A 19373-nucleotide genomic window follows, 5' to 3' on the forward strand; every position below is an offset into this window, starting at 1 on the left:
TGGCTGCTGAGCGCTGCTCTCCGCTCCCAGACACTATTGCTTCGTGCACTCCGTGGTGCAGAGAGAAAACACGCTGCTTTTAATACTTTCTGGGCTCCAGGAGGTCAAAATTAAAAAATAACAAAACACCCTGAAAGTCAAAATGAGAGAAGAGGAGCTGCTCCCAGCAGCAGCAGGTCACACTGGGTTTGCTGCAGCTGTATATCCGGAATCTCTGCAGTTATATTAATTCATATAAATCTCACCCCTTTCTCTGCCCAAACTGTGTTAAAAAGGCACCCTTAAAAATACTGCTGCAGGGCTGGTGGCTCCTGCACGAGATGCTGGAGGGGAGGGGAATTCTCAGCAGAGAAACAGAAACGCCAACCACCAAGTCTCGGTTATGAATCCCTTAAATAATCCTGTCAGTGCTCCCCACCCTCCTGTCTGAAAGCGAGCAGAAAACAGAATTTTCTGACTCTCTGGCAGCAGGGTGGGGTGTGACAGAAAGGGATGGGGAGGGACTGTGGCAGCTGAGCCCCTCCAGAGCTGTCCCAGCCCATCCAAATGGATGGCAAAGGGGAATCCCTCACTTGGAGGATGCTCCAGCCACGGTGCTGGGGACAAACAGCACCCAGTGAGGACAGCCTGGAATACCCCCAGAGTTTTCCAGGAGGGATCCCAACCAGCCCATCAGCAGGAGGAAGGCGACACCTTTGCACTAAACAATTTCCCCTGAATATTTGGAGCAATTACTCCGAATTTATAAAGGACAGCCTTTGCTTTAACCCTGATTCCACTCCCTCCTCCAGGGCAGCTCCTGGCGCAGCCACAGGAGCCTGCCAGGCTTGGGGCCACCTCCCCAGCACCCACATCCTCTCCCTGGCACCGCAGCCACACAGAGATAAGCCTGGTCTGAGCCCTGCCCCAGCCACACACCAGCAAAAATCTGGGTGGGTTCAGCCAGGAGGAGGAATTGCTCCAGACCCTGCTCCAGCTGCCAGGAGGGTGCAGCTCCTTCTCCTCAGCTCTGGAGCAGGACCAGAGTGGAAAACACGACTCGAAGCTCAGTGCCAGCATCTCCTCCTCTTTCAGCTGACCTGGGAATCGCTTCCTTTTTTTGTTTTTTAGAGCAGCATAATTTCCTATCTGTGGGACAGGGGAGGGAAGACCCTCATCTTGCCAAAGAAAAAAAGCCTTTTTCAAACAGAGCAAGAACTTCAAAAGGAATTCAGGGTGATTAAATCCACAGTGAGGAGGGCAGAGAGGAGCAGGAGGGAAATAAATGGCACGCTCCACAGGTTTATGAATATTTGAACTATATTTCTTTTTAAAAAAAAATTGTACATTACTGCAAGTTATTTAAAATGAGTAACTCCTTTTAATGAACCTGGCTACCATCACGCTGACTAATAGAGTAATAAAGAGTTTAATCCATATTTATGTACATTTTATGTCATTACAGTTGGTGCCAATAAATTAGCAAGTCCAATAAGAGTTTGATTTTATACCATCACTGCTACTAAATGTGTAACAACACACGCTACATGAGCACCAGGCTTTTTTTTTTATTTCCTTTTTTAAGAGCCAGGCTGTACTAACAGAGACTGGGCACAGCAGCCCTGCAGAATCAGACTCTAGTTAGGGATGAGGCAATATTAACTGGGGTTTTACTCCTGCATCCTGCAGCCACTGGTGATCATGGAGAGCTCTGAGCCACTTTAAAGGGATCAAACATTCAAAAATAATTAATATAACTATGTATTTTTTGAAGGGGAATGGGTAGGAATACAGGCACCAGCATCTCAGGTCACTTCTGCCATAAAACATATCACAACCTCCACCACAGCAGGACTGCTTAGAGACTGGGCATGGGGGAGAAAGGGCTGGCTGTGAGCAATTTCAGCTGGCCACCAGCAGCTGGAGTGGCCTTTGGGCTCCCCTGGGGAGCTGGGAGACCCTGCAGGTCACAGGGAATGTGACACATCCCTTTGGCAGGAGCCTGAGCGTGCCCATTCCCCCGCACCCCACAGAAATCCCACATCTCCAGCCCCACTGGGGGTTTGGCTGGAGAAGCCCATATCGATTCACCATCCCATTTCACCAGCTGTCACCCTGCTGATGGCAAAAAATACCTTCCCAAGCTTAAAACTCAAGGAAGAAGCAAAAGCAGGAGTAAACCTGGAGCTGAGGAGCCCCTGGGCAGGGTTGGAAGGGGCTCCCATGGCAGCTCCTCCTTGCAGCAGCCCTGGCTCATGAGCCACAAGGAGTGTTGGAAACTGGAAACCTCCCTCAGGATGACAGCTGGGTGAGGCAAGACTGAGCCATCTGATTTTTTTTTTTCATCCTTTTTTTAAAGCACCAGTGGTTTTCTAACACTAAAAAAAAAAAAACCCCAAAGATTTCAAAGCTCTTTACGCAGAGGTTGGCACCAGGTCCTCGCCTTTCTCCGCTGTAATTACACCCCAAAAGCTGCTGGTAATTGCTGTCCCAGTGGCCTTTTGGTTTGGAGGAGAGGAACGATTCTCCCAGCGGCATCCAGAGAGGAAACATCCAACACCACCCCACCAAAACCCTCTCTGCAATTAAATCTGGGCTGTTACTGTGATCCATCAGAAACGCCTCCTACACGGTGTCACTGTCTTGCAACCAAAAAATAAAAATAAAAATACCATTGATCTGAGCAGTGAATAGCTGCAGGAAGAATTTTTTGTGTGTGAAGTGTGTGTTTGGCCAGTGGGGACGTGGATTAGAGGCTCCTTTTGCTCTCACCATGACTCAAAACGGAAAAGGAGCTCTGGTCAGCAGCAGATTCCTTCTCCCTGTTTATTTGCTTTGCCACTGTTGAACACAGATCTGAGGATAATGCGGGAATGAAAGGTGGTGAAGACAATGGGAATGTTTTGACAGGCTTCCAGAGGGATTTAGAGTGGTGCAGAGCTGGGCAGCTGATACCTCCACCAAGTTGATAAAAGCAAAAAAAATTAGGTTTTTGTACAGGGAGTCTTGTGCTTCCCACGTTTTCTGTGGTTGGTTGAGGGTGACGACGCACATGAAAACAAGCACGATGCAGGCAATAAAACACATTTGGAGCTCTTGGAAGTTTATGACACATTTCTTTCCCCCAAGCCTCCTGAAAAAAACCCAGATATCCCTGAGGAGAGAAGAGGGAGTGGCAAATCAACTCCCCACCTCACAAAGCTGAATGCACCCCCAAAAAAGTGAGCAGGGGGAGGGAAGAGCTGTTCCCTCAGCAGACCAGAGAGGAAAGCAAACTGTGCTCATCAGCTGCCGTGTTCCAGCAGTGTTTAACACCAGGCCCTATTAACAGGCATCAGAGGCAATGTGAAACTGCACAAAGCAAGAGACAATGTGACGATAAAGCAGCATTTTAATTAGCAGCAGCTCCTTCCCCAGCCCAAAAGGTTCCTTCTGTGCATTCATATTCCCAGAACAACAACTGCCTCCTTGTATTCCATAAATCAAAAAAAAAAAAAAACCTCATAAAACAAGGCACTGCGACTGCACATTCCACATAATGGTCCAGAAATAAATTAGGCAATAAATATCAAATAATATATCCCCATCAGCAGTGAAAATCTACTCCTTGGATAATCAGAAGGGAAGATGCCTTCCAGCAGCTTATGTCAGGCAGCTCGAAACAGGTAAAACAATACTGAGCTCCAATAAATCTTTTATCACCTTTTCTGCTGAAGAATATAGCAATTGTCCTGGGTAATGCCTTCCCCGAGCCCTGTGTCCATCAGCCCTGATGCAGTTGCTGTCAAAGGCACGGGGATCAGAACCAGAGCCACTTGTCAAAAGCAGGCAGAGTTTTCCTTGTTCGGTGTTTGGCGCCAACCAACACATTTCTGAGAAGCTCAGGGCACTCACCTCACCCTGCCAGGAAACTCCCTGACCCCACAGACACTCCCTGGCCACGTCACAGAAACTCCGTGGTGATTTCAGCAAAGCTGTTTTGCCCTGCAGAGGTGGCAGCAGATGAGGAAGGACTGAGCGAGGTGTGGACCTCACACCAGGTTTGGTTCCTCTCAAAAAACACATGGGTCACACCCCTGAGAGACTGATCCCAGAGAGTTTTAGATCTAAAGCAGAAAACCTGAAGGCTTGATCTCCCTTCACTGAGGACACAGCAGAATAAACCCTTAAATATACTCAAACAACCCCTAAATGCACTGAGGGCGCAGCAGAACCCCAAACACACCACAACACAGGGGAACTGCTGCCCAGTTCTCAGAGGCTGCTCAAAAACCACACAAAACCTTGGCATTTTCATCCCAAACCTGGAGCACGAACCCAGGGAACAGCCCCAGCTGCTCATCCCTTCCCAGGAGCTCAGGAGTAACTCTTACCTTGCCGAAATCCCGCACGTCAAAGAGGTCAAAGGGATCGAAGAGGTCGCTGTTCCTTAACCCAAATTTGTCGTGGCACACTTTTAGGAAGGTCCTGATGTTCTTCAAACACAGAAACTGCGGGAGAAAAGGGAGAAAAGATGAGGGAAAGTGAGCAAGACAAGTTTGAGATAATTATATTATAATAAATTATAACTGGAGATAGTAAATATCTCAATTATTATCATCTCCAATTATAACTTGAGATTTACTGAGTTAAATGCAAGACGAGTGGAGCAGGGACTGAGAAACACTCAGTGCAAAGCCAGCAGGAGTTTATTTGTTGTTTCTGAGGGTGTCAGGCTCCTGTGTTCTCAGCTGCACACCAGGAACACAACGCCCCTTTGAAAAACAAGTTTCTCCCAAGGTAACGTCGCAGAAGGGCTGCAAAACCCAAAGCAGGACATTTCCCTCTCAAGGTTTTGAAGGCAAATATGAATTACAGCTGACGTTGCACAGAAGGCCAGTGTTGAACATTTTAACCATTTCCAGCACGACCCCATTTGGTTCCCTACAGAAGGGACACGTGTTACAGCAACAGGACAACGGGGAATGACTTTTCACTGGCAGAGGGGAGGAATAAATGGGATATTGGGAAGGAATTCTTCCCTGTGAGGGTGGTGAGATCCTGCCCAGAGAAGCTGTGGCTGCCCCTGGATCCCTGGAAGTGTCCAAAGTCAGGTTGGACAGGGCTTGGAATAACCTGGGATAGAGGGAAGTGTCCTTTCCCAGGGGTCAGACCACAATCTGATCTACAACATCCCTTCCAGCCCAAACCTTTGGTTATCCAGCAAGGCTGACTGCATCAAGTTGACAACACCAAGTGTCTCTTTAAAAAATAATCCTGTCTTTGGCTATAGCAATAAAATGTTGTTCATCCACAATCCTCAGGGATTCTGAAGCCTGAAGACTCCAGAGAGTCTTGCTCCTGGCAGCACAGGGGCTAAAGAAGAGAAAAAACCAAAAATCTGCTTTGTTTTTGCAGCTGCATCACCTCCATCCTTCATCCCTTCCTTCTGCATCCTCGCTGCAAAATACCTTCAATTTATCCCTGTATCTTTAGGCAACTCTCTGCTGTTTTTCCAGCCACTTCCTTCTTACAAATACCCAACCAACGTGTCAGAATCCTTAAGGAAATCCACCCATTAAAGGTGAATCACCCCCATGTGACCCCCGAGCTGCCTTTGGGTGGATTCTCTCATCCTGCCCCTGTCACAAGGCACAATCCTGGCTCCCTGAGCTGCCACCGGGCACACACCACCTAAAAACACCACTCACCAATTTCACCCAGGCTTCAAGGCAAAGGAAAAACAGCTTTAATTTTCTAGCAATTAAAAGAATCAAAGCCGAGTCTCTGGGGCTCGTCAGCGCTGCTTTGGGGGTCAGACACGAGGTTTTCCAGCCGTGGATTAGCAAAACCACCTCATTAACAGCGGGATAATTCACCTACACAAAGGAATGACCTTCTACCCTTCTGCCCCACGCCACGGGTGACAGCAGAGCTGCCCCAGCACGGGAGGTGGCACAGGACAGTCCTGTCACATCAGAACCTTTTCATCAGTCAGCCACGCGCCAGAGGCAGGAACTGAACACAAACCTGGTTTTCTAGGGCATTCCTCTATCTCACATAAACACTGCAGTAAATAGAAGTGTCTAGACTGGGAGGTTTTCAGTGTTTTTTTTTCTTGGAATAGCTTTACAGGCTCTCTTGCTTACACAGGTTATTTCATAACTTTATCTCCTGGGTCTCTGCAAGAATTTTCACCCCAGGCTGCGTGTGCTGCTGCACTGCAGTCCCATTGATTCCAAAGTTCCAGCGTGTGCTTATTTTAAATCCTTTTAAGCCTCCAATTTTGCAAGTTAATGGCACAGGGTACAGCCACAATTACACACAGCAAGATGGAAACTTCCTCTGCAGAACCGCCCTGCCCTTCTGCAGCATTCCCTGCCCAGCTCCCGCTCATCCCAGGCTGGGAACAGCAAATGAGAACCATAGAGTAGTTTGAGTTGGAAGGGATATTCAGGATTATCCATTTCCATGAGCAGGGACACCTTCCTCCATCCCAAATTGCTCCAAGCCCCATCCTGGACACTTCCAGGGATGAGGCAGCCACAGATTTTCTGGGAAACCTGTGCCAGTGAAGGAACCAAAAGCCAAAAGTGCTGTTGCTCCAATTCAGATGTGGAAACCACCTCACCACAGCTGGTCAATGTGTGGGTACCCTCCTGCAGCTCCAGGTGACACGAGAAAGGAGCCACCAGCAGGCCACCAGCCAGGCCCTGAGTGCCAGCAGGTGACAAACACCGAGGGAAAAGCCCATCATCTATTTAAAGGTGAAAAAGGCCTGATGCAAAACACAACAAGCACAATTGCAAGGCCACCACACTGCCCACTGGAAAAGCCGCCACTCGAGGTGACAACTACAGCTGGGTTTCACCCTCACTCTTTGAGCACCCAAACTCCAGGTGGGGACACTCAGCGTGGGTGTTGGTGGCACAATTTGCTCCTGGCTCTTCTCCTGTGGCCAGTCTGCAAAGTGTCATCCTGTGCTTTTTTAAAATGTTTTTGGCATTTCCAGGTCGCTGCTGATGGAGGATGATGAATTCTTGGCTCAAGACTCAGCAGCCACATGTTTAAAATTAGCTCCAATTTAACCTGGGCTGTGCCGAGGCCGTTTTATTCACCAGTCAATCACACCTTTGGACAAGCAGGAGAAAAAAGAGAGAGAAAAAAAAATCAATGTTCTCCACGGGGCCATTCAGCACCTGTCAGGCCCAAAATCAGAGGTGTCATTTATCTGCTTGGAGCGCTGAGCAGGGTCCTGAGATCTGCCCTGGAGCCAGGGAACACCACCAACACAAATTCCCAATCCTGCCCATCCAAAACAACCTTGGGAGCCACCAGCCTTCTGGGCACAGACACTGTACTCAGCTCTGGCAAAAGACCCGAGACCACAGAAAATTCCATGGCTACCAACATTTCCAGGCTCTGGGACAGGCACAGAACAAATCCTGGGGCAGGGGGAACATCTTGGGCACTGCAAAGCCCAGCAGAGAGGGAAGTTAAAGGCAGAGGGAAGAGGTGACTGGAACAGGGATGGGATCCTGCCAAACAGAGCAGGAAACTCCTTTGGTACAACAGAACACCTTGAAGGCTGATAACAGATGAGAAAAGTGTGCTCAGCTCTGCCCCAAGCCTTGGAGGGTTGTAAGGAAGCAGCACCAGACAGAGGCAGCAGCAGGGCCCCATCACCTGCACTCAGCCAGTTTCAGAAGAGCTCTGCTTATTTTTAACCACCCTGCAGAGTCATAAAGTGAATAAACTGCTGTGAACTCCCTCGGGGAGCCCTCGGCCTCCCTCCTGCACCAGCCACCAGCCCCAGCGCCTGGGACACCCCGGCACCTCCTCAGCAGATGCTCTGTTGAAAAGAAAATTTCCATGATTTTCTCTTTTTTACTGGATTCAGGGAGTTTAGAGACTCCTCAGGTGATCACAGGGTTGTGCTGATGGGATTTTTTTGGCCACGCAAACTCAGAAATATGCTGGAGGTGCCTTCAGGGGAGGTCAGAAAAGGGATAATTTGGCTCTTGGGGTGACTCCACTTTGCACAGGGCCACGGGGATCTCAGCAGGGACATGCCCAGAGCAGGTAAAATGTCTCTGCAATTGGAAATTCCAGCTCTAGGGGAGGGAACCTTTGGGAAGGTGTGGGTGATTCAGCCCCACACCCCCACTTCAGGCCAGTCCCTGAATGACTGGGCACCCGTGGCACCTGCAGGGACAGGACACAGCCATCTCCAAGGCAAATTCATCAGAGAAGAGCCAACCACTGGAGCACCTCGGGGTGGGCTGGAAACACATCCCAGCCCCAAAGGCTTGACACATGCTTCTGACCCCCACAAAACTGCCTTTCTAATGGAAAACCAAACCCATTTCTGTTGGGAAAGACCTCTAGGAGTGAGTCAGAGCATCAGCTCAGCACTGCCCAGCCCTCCACGAAGCCGTGTCCCTAAATGCCACATCCAAACCCCACCAAACCCCACCAGGGACAGGGACTCTGTTGCTTTCTTGAGCAGCCTGGTGATGGCAGAGGCAGGCAAACAGCTGGAGGATGCAGCAGCAGCTGCTCAACAACCCAGCAGAGATCCCAGGGGGGGTCTGGAGGGGCATCAAAGCAGCAAGGATGGACATGGAAAACTTGGGGATCTCTAAAAGACTTCTAAAAAACCACCCTAAAACACAAGGGGAGAAGCGAGGAGGAGGATTTTTGCCTGGAAGGGCAGGAACAAGCTGACAGCATTTTGGAAAGGGCCTTTAGGAGAGGCCTTGGGGCTGTGTGGGGAGCACACAGGGCGTGTGGGCACCGAGCCTGACCAAAGCCCTGGGCTTGAAACATGTCCTGCAGCGTCCAAGGAATGCTGGAGCTCTGCTGGGGGGAGATAAAAGGGGCTTTCTTCAGCACCTCCTGGCAGTGATGTCAGATCTCCTCTTATCAAAGTGCTGGGCAAGAAGTGAGTCCTCAATGGGGCACCTGCTCCTCACAGGCTCTGCAAACAGGCAAGGGAGGCCCTCTCCTTGGGAAAACACATCGTTTACAGGGAGAAAACAAGTGTCTCATGGCACAAAGCTCTAGAGAGCCAAAGGAAGCATCTCTGAGCTAAAGGATTCACCTCTGAGCCACAGTGAGTCCCCCTGTGCTACACTCTGATGCTACAAAGGGCACCAAAGCTCCTTTGGCCTCCTCACACCTTAAGAACGGAGAGGAGGACCAAGGATGTGCAGTGGGAACTGCAGGGCTTGAGATTAGGTGGTTTTTAAGGTCCCTCCAAACCCAAGGCATTCTCTGGTGTAAAACATCTCGCCCTGTGTGGGATCTCTGAATGGCTCTGCCCCATCCAGCTCCGAGGGCTCCCCAGGACAGCTCTGGGAGCAGCAATGAGTCCAAAGCACCCAAAGGGGAGCTCCTATTCCACCCCCCAGCAGCACCCGATCCCCCGTGGCTTTGTTCCTGCCGGCTTTGTTCCTCCCCAGCTTTGCCCCATTGTCTCTCTGCACAGAATTCCCTTCCCCATTTGGATTCAAGTCGCAGCTCATCAATTACTTCAGATGGACAGATTAAATTTCGGGTTGTTGGACAGCAGATTTATCTATTGAGAAGTGGAGAATGAAATTATTTCTCAAACAGTTTAGCACTATTATTTCCCCCCCCCCCTCCCTCCCCTTTCAAAGCCATTCCCATTGCTGAGAGCTCCAGGGTTGGGCAAATTCCACTTAGGGAGGCTGATTAATGAGCCTGAAACCCTGATGAGGGCTGACCTCTCCACAGTTTCTCCTTCTCACATCCACTCCCGAGCACCATTTATCCCTAGGAAAGCACCTGAGGGAAAAGCAGCCATGGATTTGAGCAAACTCCCAAAGCAGGGCACTGGGGAAAAGCAAGAAAAAGGTTTTTCCTTCCCAGGGAGAAAAATCAGCCAGAGCTCAGGGTGAGGGATGAAAAATCCCTGCACAAACTCACCAGGAGCTTCCACCCTGCCCAAGAGAAGCACACCAGGGGTGCAGCAGCAGAGCAGGACAGGCTGCCAAGCCCTGCTCTGGTCCTGCTCATCCTCACACCTTCACTCGTGGTCACCCTGGCACGGCTCAGAGGGACAAAGATCCCTCAGTGACCCCACAGGAACTTCCCAGCGTGGTCTGTGGGCTCTCAGAGGGAAGAGGTCTCTCAGTTAATATGACACTCATAAAGCGGAAACCAGAATATACATGGAATTGTGAAAAAATTATTAAAAACTACAAAATCAAGTAAAAAAACCCCAAAAAACAGATGCTGGAGTAACCTGTTAAATACTCAGAGGTCTGAATCCTCATCCCCAGAGGCAGAGGACAATCACAGGGGGCTGCTGGCACCCTGACAAGCCCAGGGCTCCAAGAGCTCATCCTATTTCATCCAAGGGGAGTTCTCCTGACTTCCCCATGGAGACTGCCACGTTCATTTCCCCCATTACACATGGGGGAAAAAAAAAACAGAAAAGCAAAAAGAAGGCTGTAAATGTGGCTAAAACCCCCTCACCCATCAGGCAGCTGAGAGTCCAGGACAACTCAGGGCTGGTGGAGGGGACAAGGACCCGGTGACACCACAGGCAAGCCCAGATGTTTGTGTGCTGAGAGCTGGACTCCACCAGCTCTGATGACATCCCCAAAGCCCCAAACCCTTCTGGTTTTGGTAACCCAAAAGCCTTCCCACTGAGCCTCTGGAAAACCCCAGTCAGATCCTCTGTGCCGCTGGTGGTACTCCAGAAATCGATCTTTTAGGATATCTCTAAGAGCCAATCCCAGGAATAACAAGAAATTCTGGCAAAACCAGGTGGGCACAAGCCCTCTGTGACAGCCCCTGTGTCCAGCAGCTCCTGGGGGTGGGTGACAAGGCAGGGAGCAGAGGCTTTGTGCCCCCTGAGTGTGGGAAAACCACCAAGGATCATCACCCTGCTCCAGAGGAGAAACCCAGAAACTCCCAAAGTTCATCAAGGCCGCGGCAAATCCATCCAAGGTGGTCCTTTTGGGTTTTTCTCACAGAATTCCAGGGATCTGCTGCATCCCAGATCTGGGTGTCTCCACAGCGGACTGACAAATCCAGGCTGGGCTTTTTCTGAGCTGTTCAATGTGAGGCTGCAGGAAGCCTGGGAGAGCTCAGAGGCGTTGCTCAATCTGCCCAAATCTGGCACCCTGAATGAAGAGTTCCCCTCCATGCTCCTCAAACCCAGCCTTGTTCTCTCCTTGCTGGGAGAAACGCAGCTCCAGCAGGGGAACTCAGTTTAAAAAGGGGAAGGGAAAGGAAAAAAAGGGAAAAAAGGAAAAAAAAAGGAAAAAAAGGGGAAAAAAAGGAAAAAAAGGGGAAAAAAAGGAAAGAATGAAAAGAGAGATGTCTTAGCTCCTGCTATTGCTGTGGAGTCCTAACCTCGTGTTTGCCTCACCCAGGATCACACTCCACTCCCAAAACCTGACCACAGATTAGAGATGGGACATATGAGAACCAAACCCTGATGGGAGCTGATGGAGAAATGAGATAACCCCGTGCGTGGGAAGGCTCCTGCAGAGAAAACTCAAAACACTGGGGCCAACCCAAAGGCTCTGAGACAGGACTTGACCTGAACCGTGACAATCAAATTACGACAGACCACTCAGCTGCTCTTGAGGAACAGGGCGGATTGTGTAAGGGCAGCTAGAGTTACACTGCAATCTTCCAGGGAACTTTCCAGGCAGGCACTGTCCTCCTGACACAGGGAACGGAGCTGGGATGAACTTTGGACAGGACAGGGATGAGAAAAGCTCCGGGGCACCTCTCAGATGAGTCAGTGGCAGCCAAGTCAGCAAATGGAGCCCTGTCACGTCCAGCATTGGGTGCAGGCAGCAGCCTGCAAGCCTGGGCTGAGTCAAGACACTCCCACAACTCAGTTTTTGTCTCTTTAAACCAGAAAAATGGGGGGTTTTCTGCCCTGGAAAAAAAAAAGCAACGGTGAAAGGCCAAGCTCTGACATTTTTGTGGAACTCAGGGTGGGGTTGGAAAGTGTCTGCAGCAGGGGACTCCAGGGTCCCTCATGCAAAGTTGTCAAAAGAGACAATTAAATGATAATCAAAGGTGCAAATTGAATTCAAAATCGTTATGTGTCAGTTATAGACGAGTCCCATATGAGCAGATTTTAAATAGTCATTAATATCTGGGTGTGTCCAAGGCAAGGCTGGATGGGGCTTGGAGCAACCTGGTCTAGAGCACGGTGTCCCTGCACATGGCTCTGATGAGCTTTAAGGTCCCTTCCATAAAATCTGTGATTTTCTGGTCCCCAAACATCCTCATTTCAGGGCACAGAGCACCCACTCTGCAGATTCTCCTTCCTTAAAACGTCACAAGAAATCAGATTTTTAGAAATTCTGCCATCAGACCAACAGCACGAGCTCTTCCAACACCCAAAAGGCTTTTCTGGGAAGAGCCTGTGTGGCTGCCATGGCATTATTCATCCACCGCGGGTAAAATGCAATTTTTCTGCACTCAGTCACGCTGTGGGGTGACTCCTTCCCAATTAGCCTCACTTCACTTCCACAAAGCCTCCAGAATTACAGCTGACTTTTCCTCAGTGCAAAAAGTGGCCAGGGAGGCAGAACGAACAAACTGCTGCCACATCCACCACACAGAGCCCGGGAAGGGCATCACCCAAAGGGAAATCATCCTGTGCAAAGCAAAACTCAGCCAAAAAAAAACCCATTTCTAATGCCAGGTTTGTCACAGCTTTTACCTTTGAAATGGCTGATGGAGGAAATAAAAGCCTGGGAGAAGTGCAGATGTCTGCTGTGGTGAGATTTGCGGAGTTTTGCTCACCAGACAAGACCTGGAAGGGATGGTGAAGCTCCCAGAGCAGGGGAGCAGCAGAGGAGTTCTGCTGATGCCTTGGGAAGGCTGAGCTGGAACAGAGACTGGACAGAGCTGGAGAATAAAGGAGAGATTTACTGAAAGGCCTTTAGGACACACCTTGGGCAGGACAAGAGCCTGGCCAGGGCTACACCCAAGGTGGACCCAAAATGGGCACAAAATGGACCCAAAATGGTCACAAAATGGACAAATGGTCACGAGGTCTCACACTTCTATAAGTTTTGGTCCATTCACATCTTGGGGTTGAATTGTCCCATTCCAGCTCCAGGCTGTGAGGTCCCATCCTTCTTGTCCCTCCCTCCAGCCCACCCTTGGTTGTGCTTTGGGCTGAAAGTTGTCCTTGGTGTGCAGCAGGAGAAGGATTTGTTTTGTGTCCCTGCTGTGTGCAGAGCTGAGTGACACTGACTGTGAGCTCAGAGCTGAGCCCTGGGCACCACAGAACAGGAAAATACAAAAGATAAAACTTCAGGCCTCCCTGCATCCCAGGAGATGGGAACAACCCAGTGACAGGCACCGTGACACCCGTGGGGCTGGGTGACAACTCCTGGACTGCTGCCCAGGCTGCCAGGGACAGGATTGTGCCAGCCCCAGAGCCCTGCTGAAATCAGGCCAGTGGGTTTGGAGAGGAAACACCCCCCAAATCACCCCCAGGGGCCGGGATGGCATTATTAAAAGCAGACAGCAAATTCTCAGAACGTTTCTCTTAATGGCACCAGGTAATGATGCTGAAAGACACCCCCCAGCTCCTGCCTGGAGAAGGAATTAAAACCAGAACATTTCTCACATTCTGGAGAAGTGATGCAGACCTGCACACGAAATCAAGCCGCATTTTCACAAGATTAAGCCCAAAATGTGCTTTTCTAACAGGTCCCTGGACGCTCATGGCAGCACACAGGGCTCTGTGCTGCCATCAGCTCCTCAGGGCAGGGCTGGGGAGGATTTGAGCAGCTCAGCACCTTCTTCACCCCAAAAAAGGAGCAGAAATGGGGTCATGGGGTGCCCCTGGGCCAACCAAGGTCCTCCAACAGGAGAAAATCTCCTATGCCACAGGATCAGACCTGGCCTGGGGAGGGAGCAAAGACTGCCCAGCAGCTCCTCTGAGCCTCCGGGGTGATGGGCAAGGGCAGGGCAGAGATTCTCCAGCTCTGGGCAGCAGCAGGAGCTGAAGCAGAGCTGGGGAAACCAGCCTGGGGTGGCTGTGGCAGCACCTGGAGGCTCCCAGGGGACAGAGGATGGACAGGCAGCCCCCAGACCCTCGGGGTCACTCTGGGCTTCCTCCTCTCCTCAGCTTTCAATAGTGAAAGGTTTTTGTTGTGTTTCAGCACTGGGAGAAGCAGTGCTGGGAGCAGGGAGGGCAGTTTGGTAATTTAAACCCATTTAAAATCACATTTAAACCGAGCTTGGGATGAACCCCTTGCACTGCACCTTCCCTCCAGGACCAGGGAAATGTCAGAAATGAAATGATAAACCCACAGCTGGGTGCTGAGAATCCCCCTGGCATCAGGAGAAGCCCCTCACGAGTCTCCAGCAGACTCCAGAAAGCTTCAGAGCACGTCCCAAAATGCTATTTTTCCAAACAGATCAACCCCAAATCCATCCCTGTGTCTCAGGAAAGGAAAACCCACCCACAACCACAGGCACAAACACCCATTTTCTTTTTTTTCCTGCCTAAAGCACTTGTGCTGCCCTGGGCCATTTGCATTCAGGGTATCAGTTCCTCTCCTTTCAGCGCTGCAAGGAAATTAATTAACTGAAGAGTAACTGTAAGTATCACCAAGCTTGGGAGGCCCAGACAGGAAATCTGAAGGTTAACCATCATATTTAATGTAGGCACCAGATAAAAATCAGGATGAACTTTGATCAGGGGGAGGATGAAGAGGCCACTGGCATTACTGTGATGTTGGTTGGGTTTTTTTTCTTTTTTTCTTTTTCCTTTTGTTGTAATTAAAGGCTGTATTTTATCTGTAAGACTTTTTTGCAGCCCTCGTGGAGGAAAAGGAGAAGTTTAATTCCTTATTAGAGAGCATCAAGCATCATCACAACCCCTCTGACACTCCAGGTGAAAAAGCACAAGAGCTTTTCCTTGATCCTGGTGCCTCATTTGGAAGGAAACTCTAATTTTGGGAGGGATGTTCTGAGCCCCAGCAGAGGCTGGGCTGTCCCAAACCTGCCCCATGAGCTCCACTATCCCAACCCATACCACAGGAAGAAAACAGGCAGAAAAAAAGAAAAAAAAAAAAAAAAAAAAAAAAAAAAAAAGGAAAGGAAACCACTTCCCATTCCGAGTTATTTTTTTGCAAGAGTGGAATTTAAATGAGAGACTCCAGCCAGAGCTGAGTCTGCTTCTGGGGAGTTTCCTGAAGCATCAAGAGATTTGTTACCACGATGAATTAAAGATCTTTCTGCAGTGAGAAGTGCTTAAATTTTGGCCACAGACTCCAAACCTCCCTGGGTTTGGGCAGAACCCTGTCCCTGACCTCCCCTGAATTAAAACAAGGGGACTTTCATTTCTAACCCAATTTATTTCAATCTCTCCTTGAGGATGGGACTATTTTTTACCTTCTCTGGAAGATTTTTTTTTTTCCCCTTCCCGAGCTCCAGAGGTAAAATTTACTGCCACAGTTCCTGCTCTGCATGATAAAAACAGGCTACAGAAAATTAATCTACTGGCTACTTAATTTGTAAAGCTGCTTAAAAAGGTCAGGTCCCCAGCTCATAAAAACCAGCCCTGAGAACAGATCCCAGCGATTACGGGAAACAAGGCTCTGGATATTGATATAAATTAATGCTTGGGGAGGATAACAAGATAACAGGACCCTCTAATTTAACACCCACATCTCATTCCTGGCAGCTCCTAACTCTCATTTCTTACAGGAACACATCAGGGGGGCGCCCAAAGCTGGCACCTGGGGCTACAGGAGGGTTAGGAACCCTCCCAAAAATCTCCTGGATGCTTTGACTGAACAGTTGCCAGATGTGCCTTCACATTTCTGTTAAGGCAAGTCCTCCTTTCTGAGCCAGGGGCTAAACATGCACAAGCAGAGAAATATTTTTGTATTTTTTATCCTTTTTCTTTTTTTTCCTGTGCTAAAAATAAGGAAGACCATTATTTTGTATTTTGTGACAGGAAGGGCTATATTTTTTTTCAAGCTAGGCTTTGGTAAACTATTTAATGGGAAGTTGCATGTGGGCATTAATCACAAGCAGCAAGACTTGTGCAATTCTGCACTGATTTATACTCAGTCCAGCAGGAAAAACTCCACTGGAAAATCTCCCTGTGAGACAACGGGGAAACCCAGGGAGCCAACCCTCCTCCTCTCCATTCCTGCATGGATTTGGGTCCTGACAAACCCTGCTGCTTCCCCAGGACATCATCTCCTCTGCAACAACCTGCCCCAGCTCAAGGGGGATGGAGCTGCATGAGCACCCAGGTGCCTTCTAACCCAAACCAGTCTGGGATTCCATGGAACAGGATTCCACGAGGTATTTACCAGCCAGACAGGAGCAGCTCCACCAGACAGCAAAGCTGGCTGTTAATTGGAATATTCTCAAATAAACTCTGGAACCAGGGTAATTGCATTTGCAGAGAGCGTTAGGGAAGGTTGGGTTGCTTTTGCTGCACCGGGCTAATTAATTTGGTACAATTTGAGGATGCAGATAAGGCCCCAGGGAGATTTTGGGCTGGACCATTAGTGCTGAATTTCAGCCAGAGGGGTGAAGAGGGGAACTGGCAGCAGCATCTGATTCCTTCTCAGCTGCTCCACTCCATCTCCTTCCAAAGCCACCCACTCTGCTGGAGCGGGCTGGGAACTGTCTGGACAGGAAAGGACAATATTTGGAGCTTAATGGGAGAGGATCAATAAGTCTAAACAGGCAGCAGCCCTAAAAAAAAGCTCACTGACCCACGAAGGAAAGTGACTTTATTGACACAGTTAAGACAGTATCAACACCCAGTCAAACCCAGACTCTTCATTTCCCCTTTTTTTATTTTTTTTAATTTTTTTTTTTTTGGCAGCATCCCTGCTTTAATTTCCTAAGTACCACCCAACTGAAGTTAATTTTTAGTACAGCTGCGTGTATGACTTCCTTCTGCTTTAAATTATCCCTTCTCTTAGCAACTGCCTCCACCACCACACACACAACTCGGGGAGAGATTTTTTGGTTTAAAAAGCACAGAATTGAGGTGTGAGAACAAGCACGAAGGAGTTTTTTTTTTGTCAGGTTTGTGTACGCTCAGCCCGGAGCAGGAGTTGTTAAAAAAAAGCCTGGCTCAAGGAGCCAGCACGATGCATTTAAAAAGCCATCCAGCAAATATTAAGGCAGGTCTGGCTCCTGTGGAAATGGCCGTGGCACACATTAGGCTGTTAGGAATAAATGGTTCCTCTGCATAATGCAACGGGAGACCAGGCGAGGAGGGAAAATGAAGGTTCTACGGTATTTTACAGGGCTATAAACAGCCAGGGAAATAAAACGTCTCTCCTAAGGTGTAGCTTCCAATGCAAAAAAAAAAAAAATAAAAAAAGCTCTTATTCAAAGCTGCCTCCAGCTCCGTGGGGGAAAGGTTCTCCAGCTGCTGAGTGCCTCGGGGAGAGGAGCAAAAATAACATGTCATGTAAAGTCATCGTGACCCGTCACTTCTGCTCACACTCCAGAGCAGACAGAGGCTTTTCCTGCAGCACTCCCCTCCGGGAGCAGCATTCCCAGGGCTGGAGCTGTGGCAGAGGATCCCAGCCCGGGAGAGGGTGATGGGGACGAGCCCTGCACAGGCTCCTTGCTGGGGATGGCTGCTGGAGGGAACAAAGCCTTCCCAGCTCCAGGTTTGGGACATGAAGGCACAGGCAGAGCTCCTCTTCCCAGCTCCCAAATCAATGAGTGTGTGCCCAGGGGGACAGGCAGACCCCAGGAGTGCTGACCCCTCTGGGAACCTGCACGCCCCAGGGTGTGCTCACACCTCTGAGCCAGCATCCCCCATTCTTCTTGGAGCTTTCAATCCTCCTCCACTCCCCAACACCTCCTTCCATCCCCTCCTTCCATCCCAGGAAACTCTCCTCAGGGTGCACTGAATAACCCAAGGAGCAGCCAGTAGAAGTGATGCAATGATCTGAACTGCAGCTCCACTTTTGGTTTCCAGCTCTTCCCTGGTATGGAGCTGCTGGTCCCAGACAACTCCTGACCTTTTGTCCCTCCTCCAGCACACGTCCCTCCCCAGCTGCTCCATGCCCAGCCACAGGCTCTGAATCCTCAGGGAAGGGCTCCAGAGTTACACAAGCACCAGGATGGAATCTGCCTCCCCACCTCCCAGGCAGATCCCACAACCTGAGAGTTTCTCCACTCCCACCCAGCCCGAGTTCCCAGGAGCACAGCAGAGCTCCCCGGGGTCAGGAGATATCCCAGAACCTGCAGATCTCCTGCTTCACCTTGGGCCACTCCACTCCTGACCCAGCCCATCTCCTCTGTGAGCTCCAAGGTGTCACACCAGACCAATGTGACCCCCAAATCTGCTCCCAAACCCTTTGGAGGGCTGGGAAATCCAGCTCAGCTCCTTCCCAGCAGCCACAACCTCCTCCCCAAGGCTGGGAGGTTTGGGAGTGACCCCTGGAGAAGGGACAGCATCCACGGAATGCTGTGGGGGACACAGAGTGGGACAGTCCCACAGCTCTCCCAGGCTTCCTGGAGCTGGGAAAGGATCCATGTCCTAAGCCTGGGGCTCAGCATCATCCCAGGAGGAGAGGAAGAACTCACACTTCTGTCCCCTTCATGCAGCCACACACAAACAGGGACAGCAAAAACCCAGTTATAACCCTGCTATAATCCAGTTATAACCAGCAGTTGAGACCTTTCTGACAAAAAAAACCAAAGACTTGATTACAAAATCCAGCCCAGAGGGACAACAAACCCCAAAGGTTCTCCCCAGGCAGAAGGAGATCTGGCTGCTCTGCATTCCCAGATTATCGGGATAACCTCTGCCCAGGAGCAGGGCCTCTCTTTGCAAAGAGCCTGCTACCAACTGCAGCTTGGACCTGGGCATCCAAAACGCAAAAATCATCCAAAAAAGTAACGCAAACAACCCAAAATAACGCAAATAGCAACAGGTCTCAGATGCACTGCTAAGGGAGATTCCTGAAGAACCAGGGCTGTGGAAGCAGCCCACAGCACCCTCCCCACACCTGGCTTCTTACAGGTGCCTTAAACCCAAAGAACTTTAAAAACCCAACAGTTCTTTGGGTTAGATTTTTTTTTCCTCAGAAAAGTTCTGCAGGGTTGGTGGGGTTTTTATTGGGGTTTTTTTTGTTTTTTTGTTTTTTTGTTTTTTTTTTTTTGTTTTTTTTTTTTTTTTTTGTGCATGTGTGTTTTGGATTTTTGGGGGTTTTTTGGGTTTTTTGGGTTTTTGTTGTTTTGTTTTTTCCCAAAACCCCCCAGGGACAGCATGAGGAGCCCCAGGCTGGGCACAACCTCCATCACCTCCGTTATCCTGAGACTGCAGGGAGCACCAGAGGAGGATGGCAGAGCTCAGGAGAGCAGGCTGGGAGAGGCTGGAAACCCAGCCCAGCCAGCCAGAC

The 19373-nt window shown here is 49.7% G+C and overlaps 1 protein-coding gene across 2 annotated transcripts in view; it reads right to left on the minus strand.

Annotated features, from left to right (window-relative positions):
• Positions 1 to 19373, minus strand: part of VAV2 (vav guanine nucleotide exchange factor 2) — a 127737-nt gene that overhangs the window by 94940 nt on the left and 13424 nt on the right. For both annotated transcript variants that reach the window (XM_066332864.1, XM_066332863.1), the window contains exon 2: positions 4353 to 4469. In XM_066332864.1, coding sequence (XP_066188961.1) covers positions 4353 to 4469 — 117 coding nt within the window. The remainder of the gene's footprint in view (positions 1 to 4352; positions 4470 to 19373) is intronic.

This window comes from Sylvia atricapilla, chromosome 19 (genome assembly GCF_009819655.1).
Source record: "Sylvia atricapilla isolate bSylAtr1 chromosome 19, bSylAtr1.pri, whole genome shotgun sequence".
NCBI classification, from domain to species: domain Eukaryota; kingdom Metazoa; phylum Chordata; class Aves; order Passeriformes; family Sylviidae; genus Sylvia; species Sylvia atricapilla.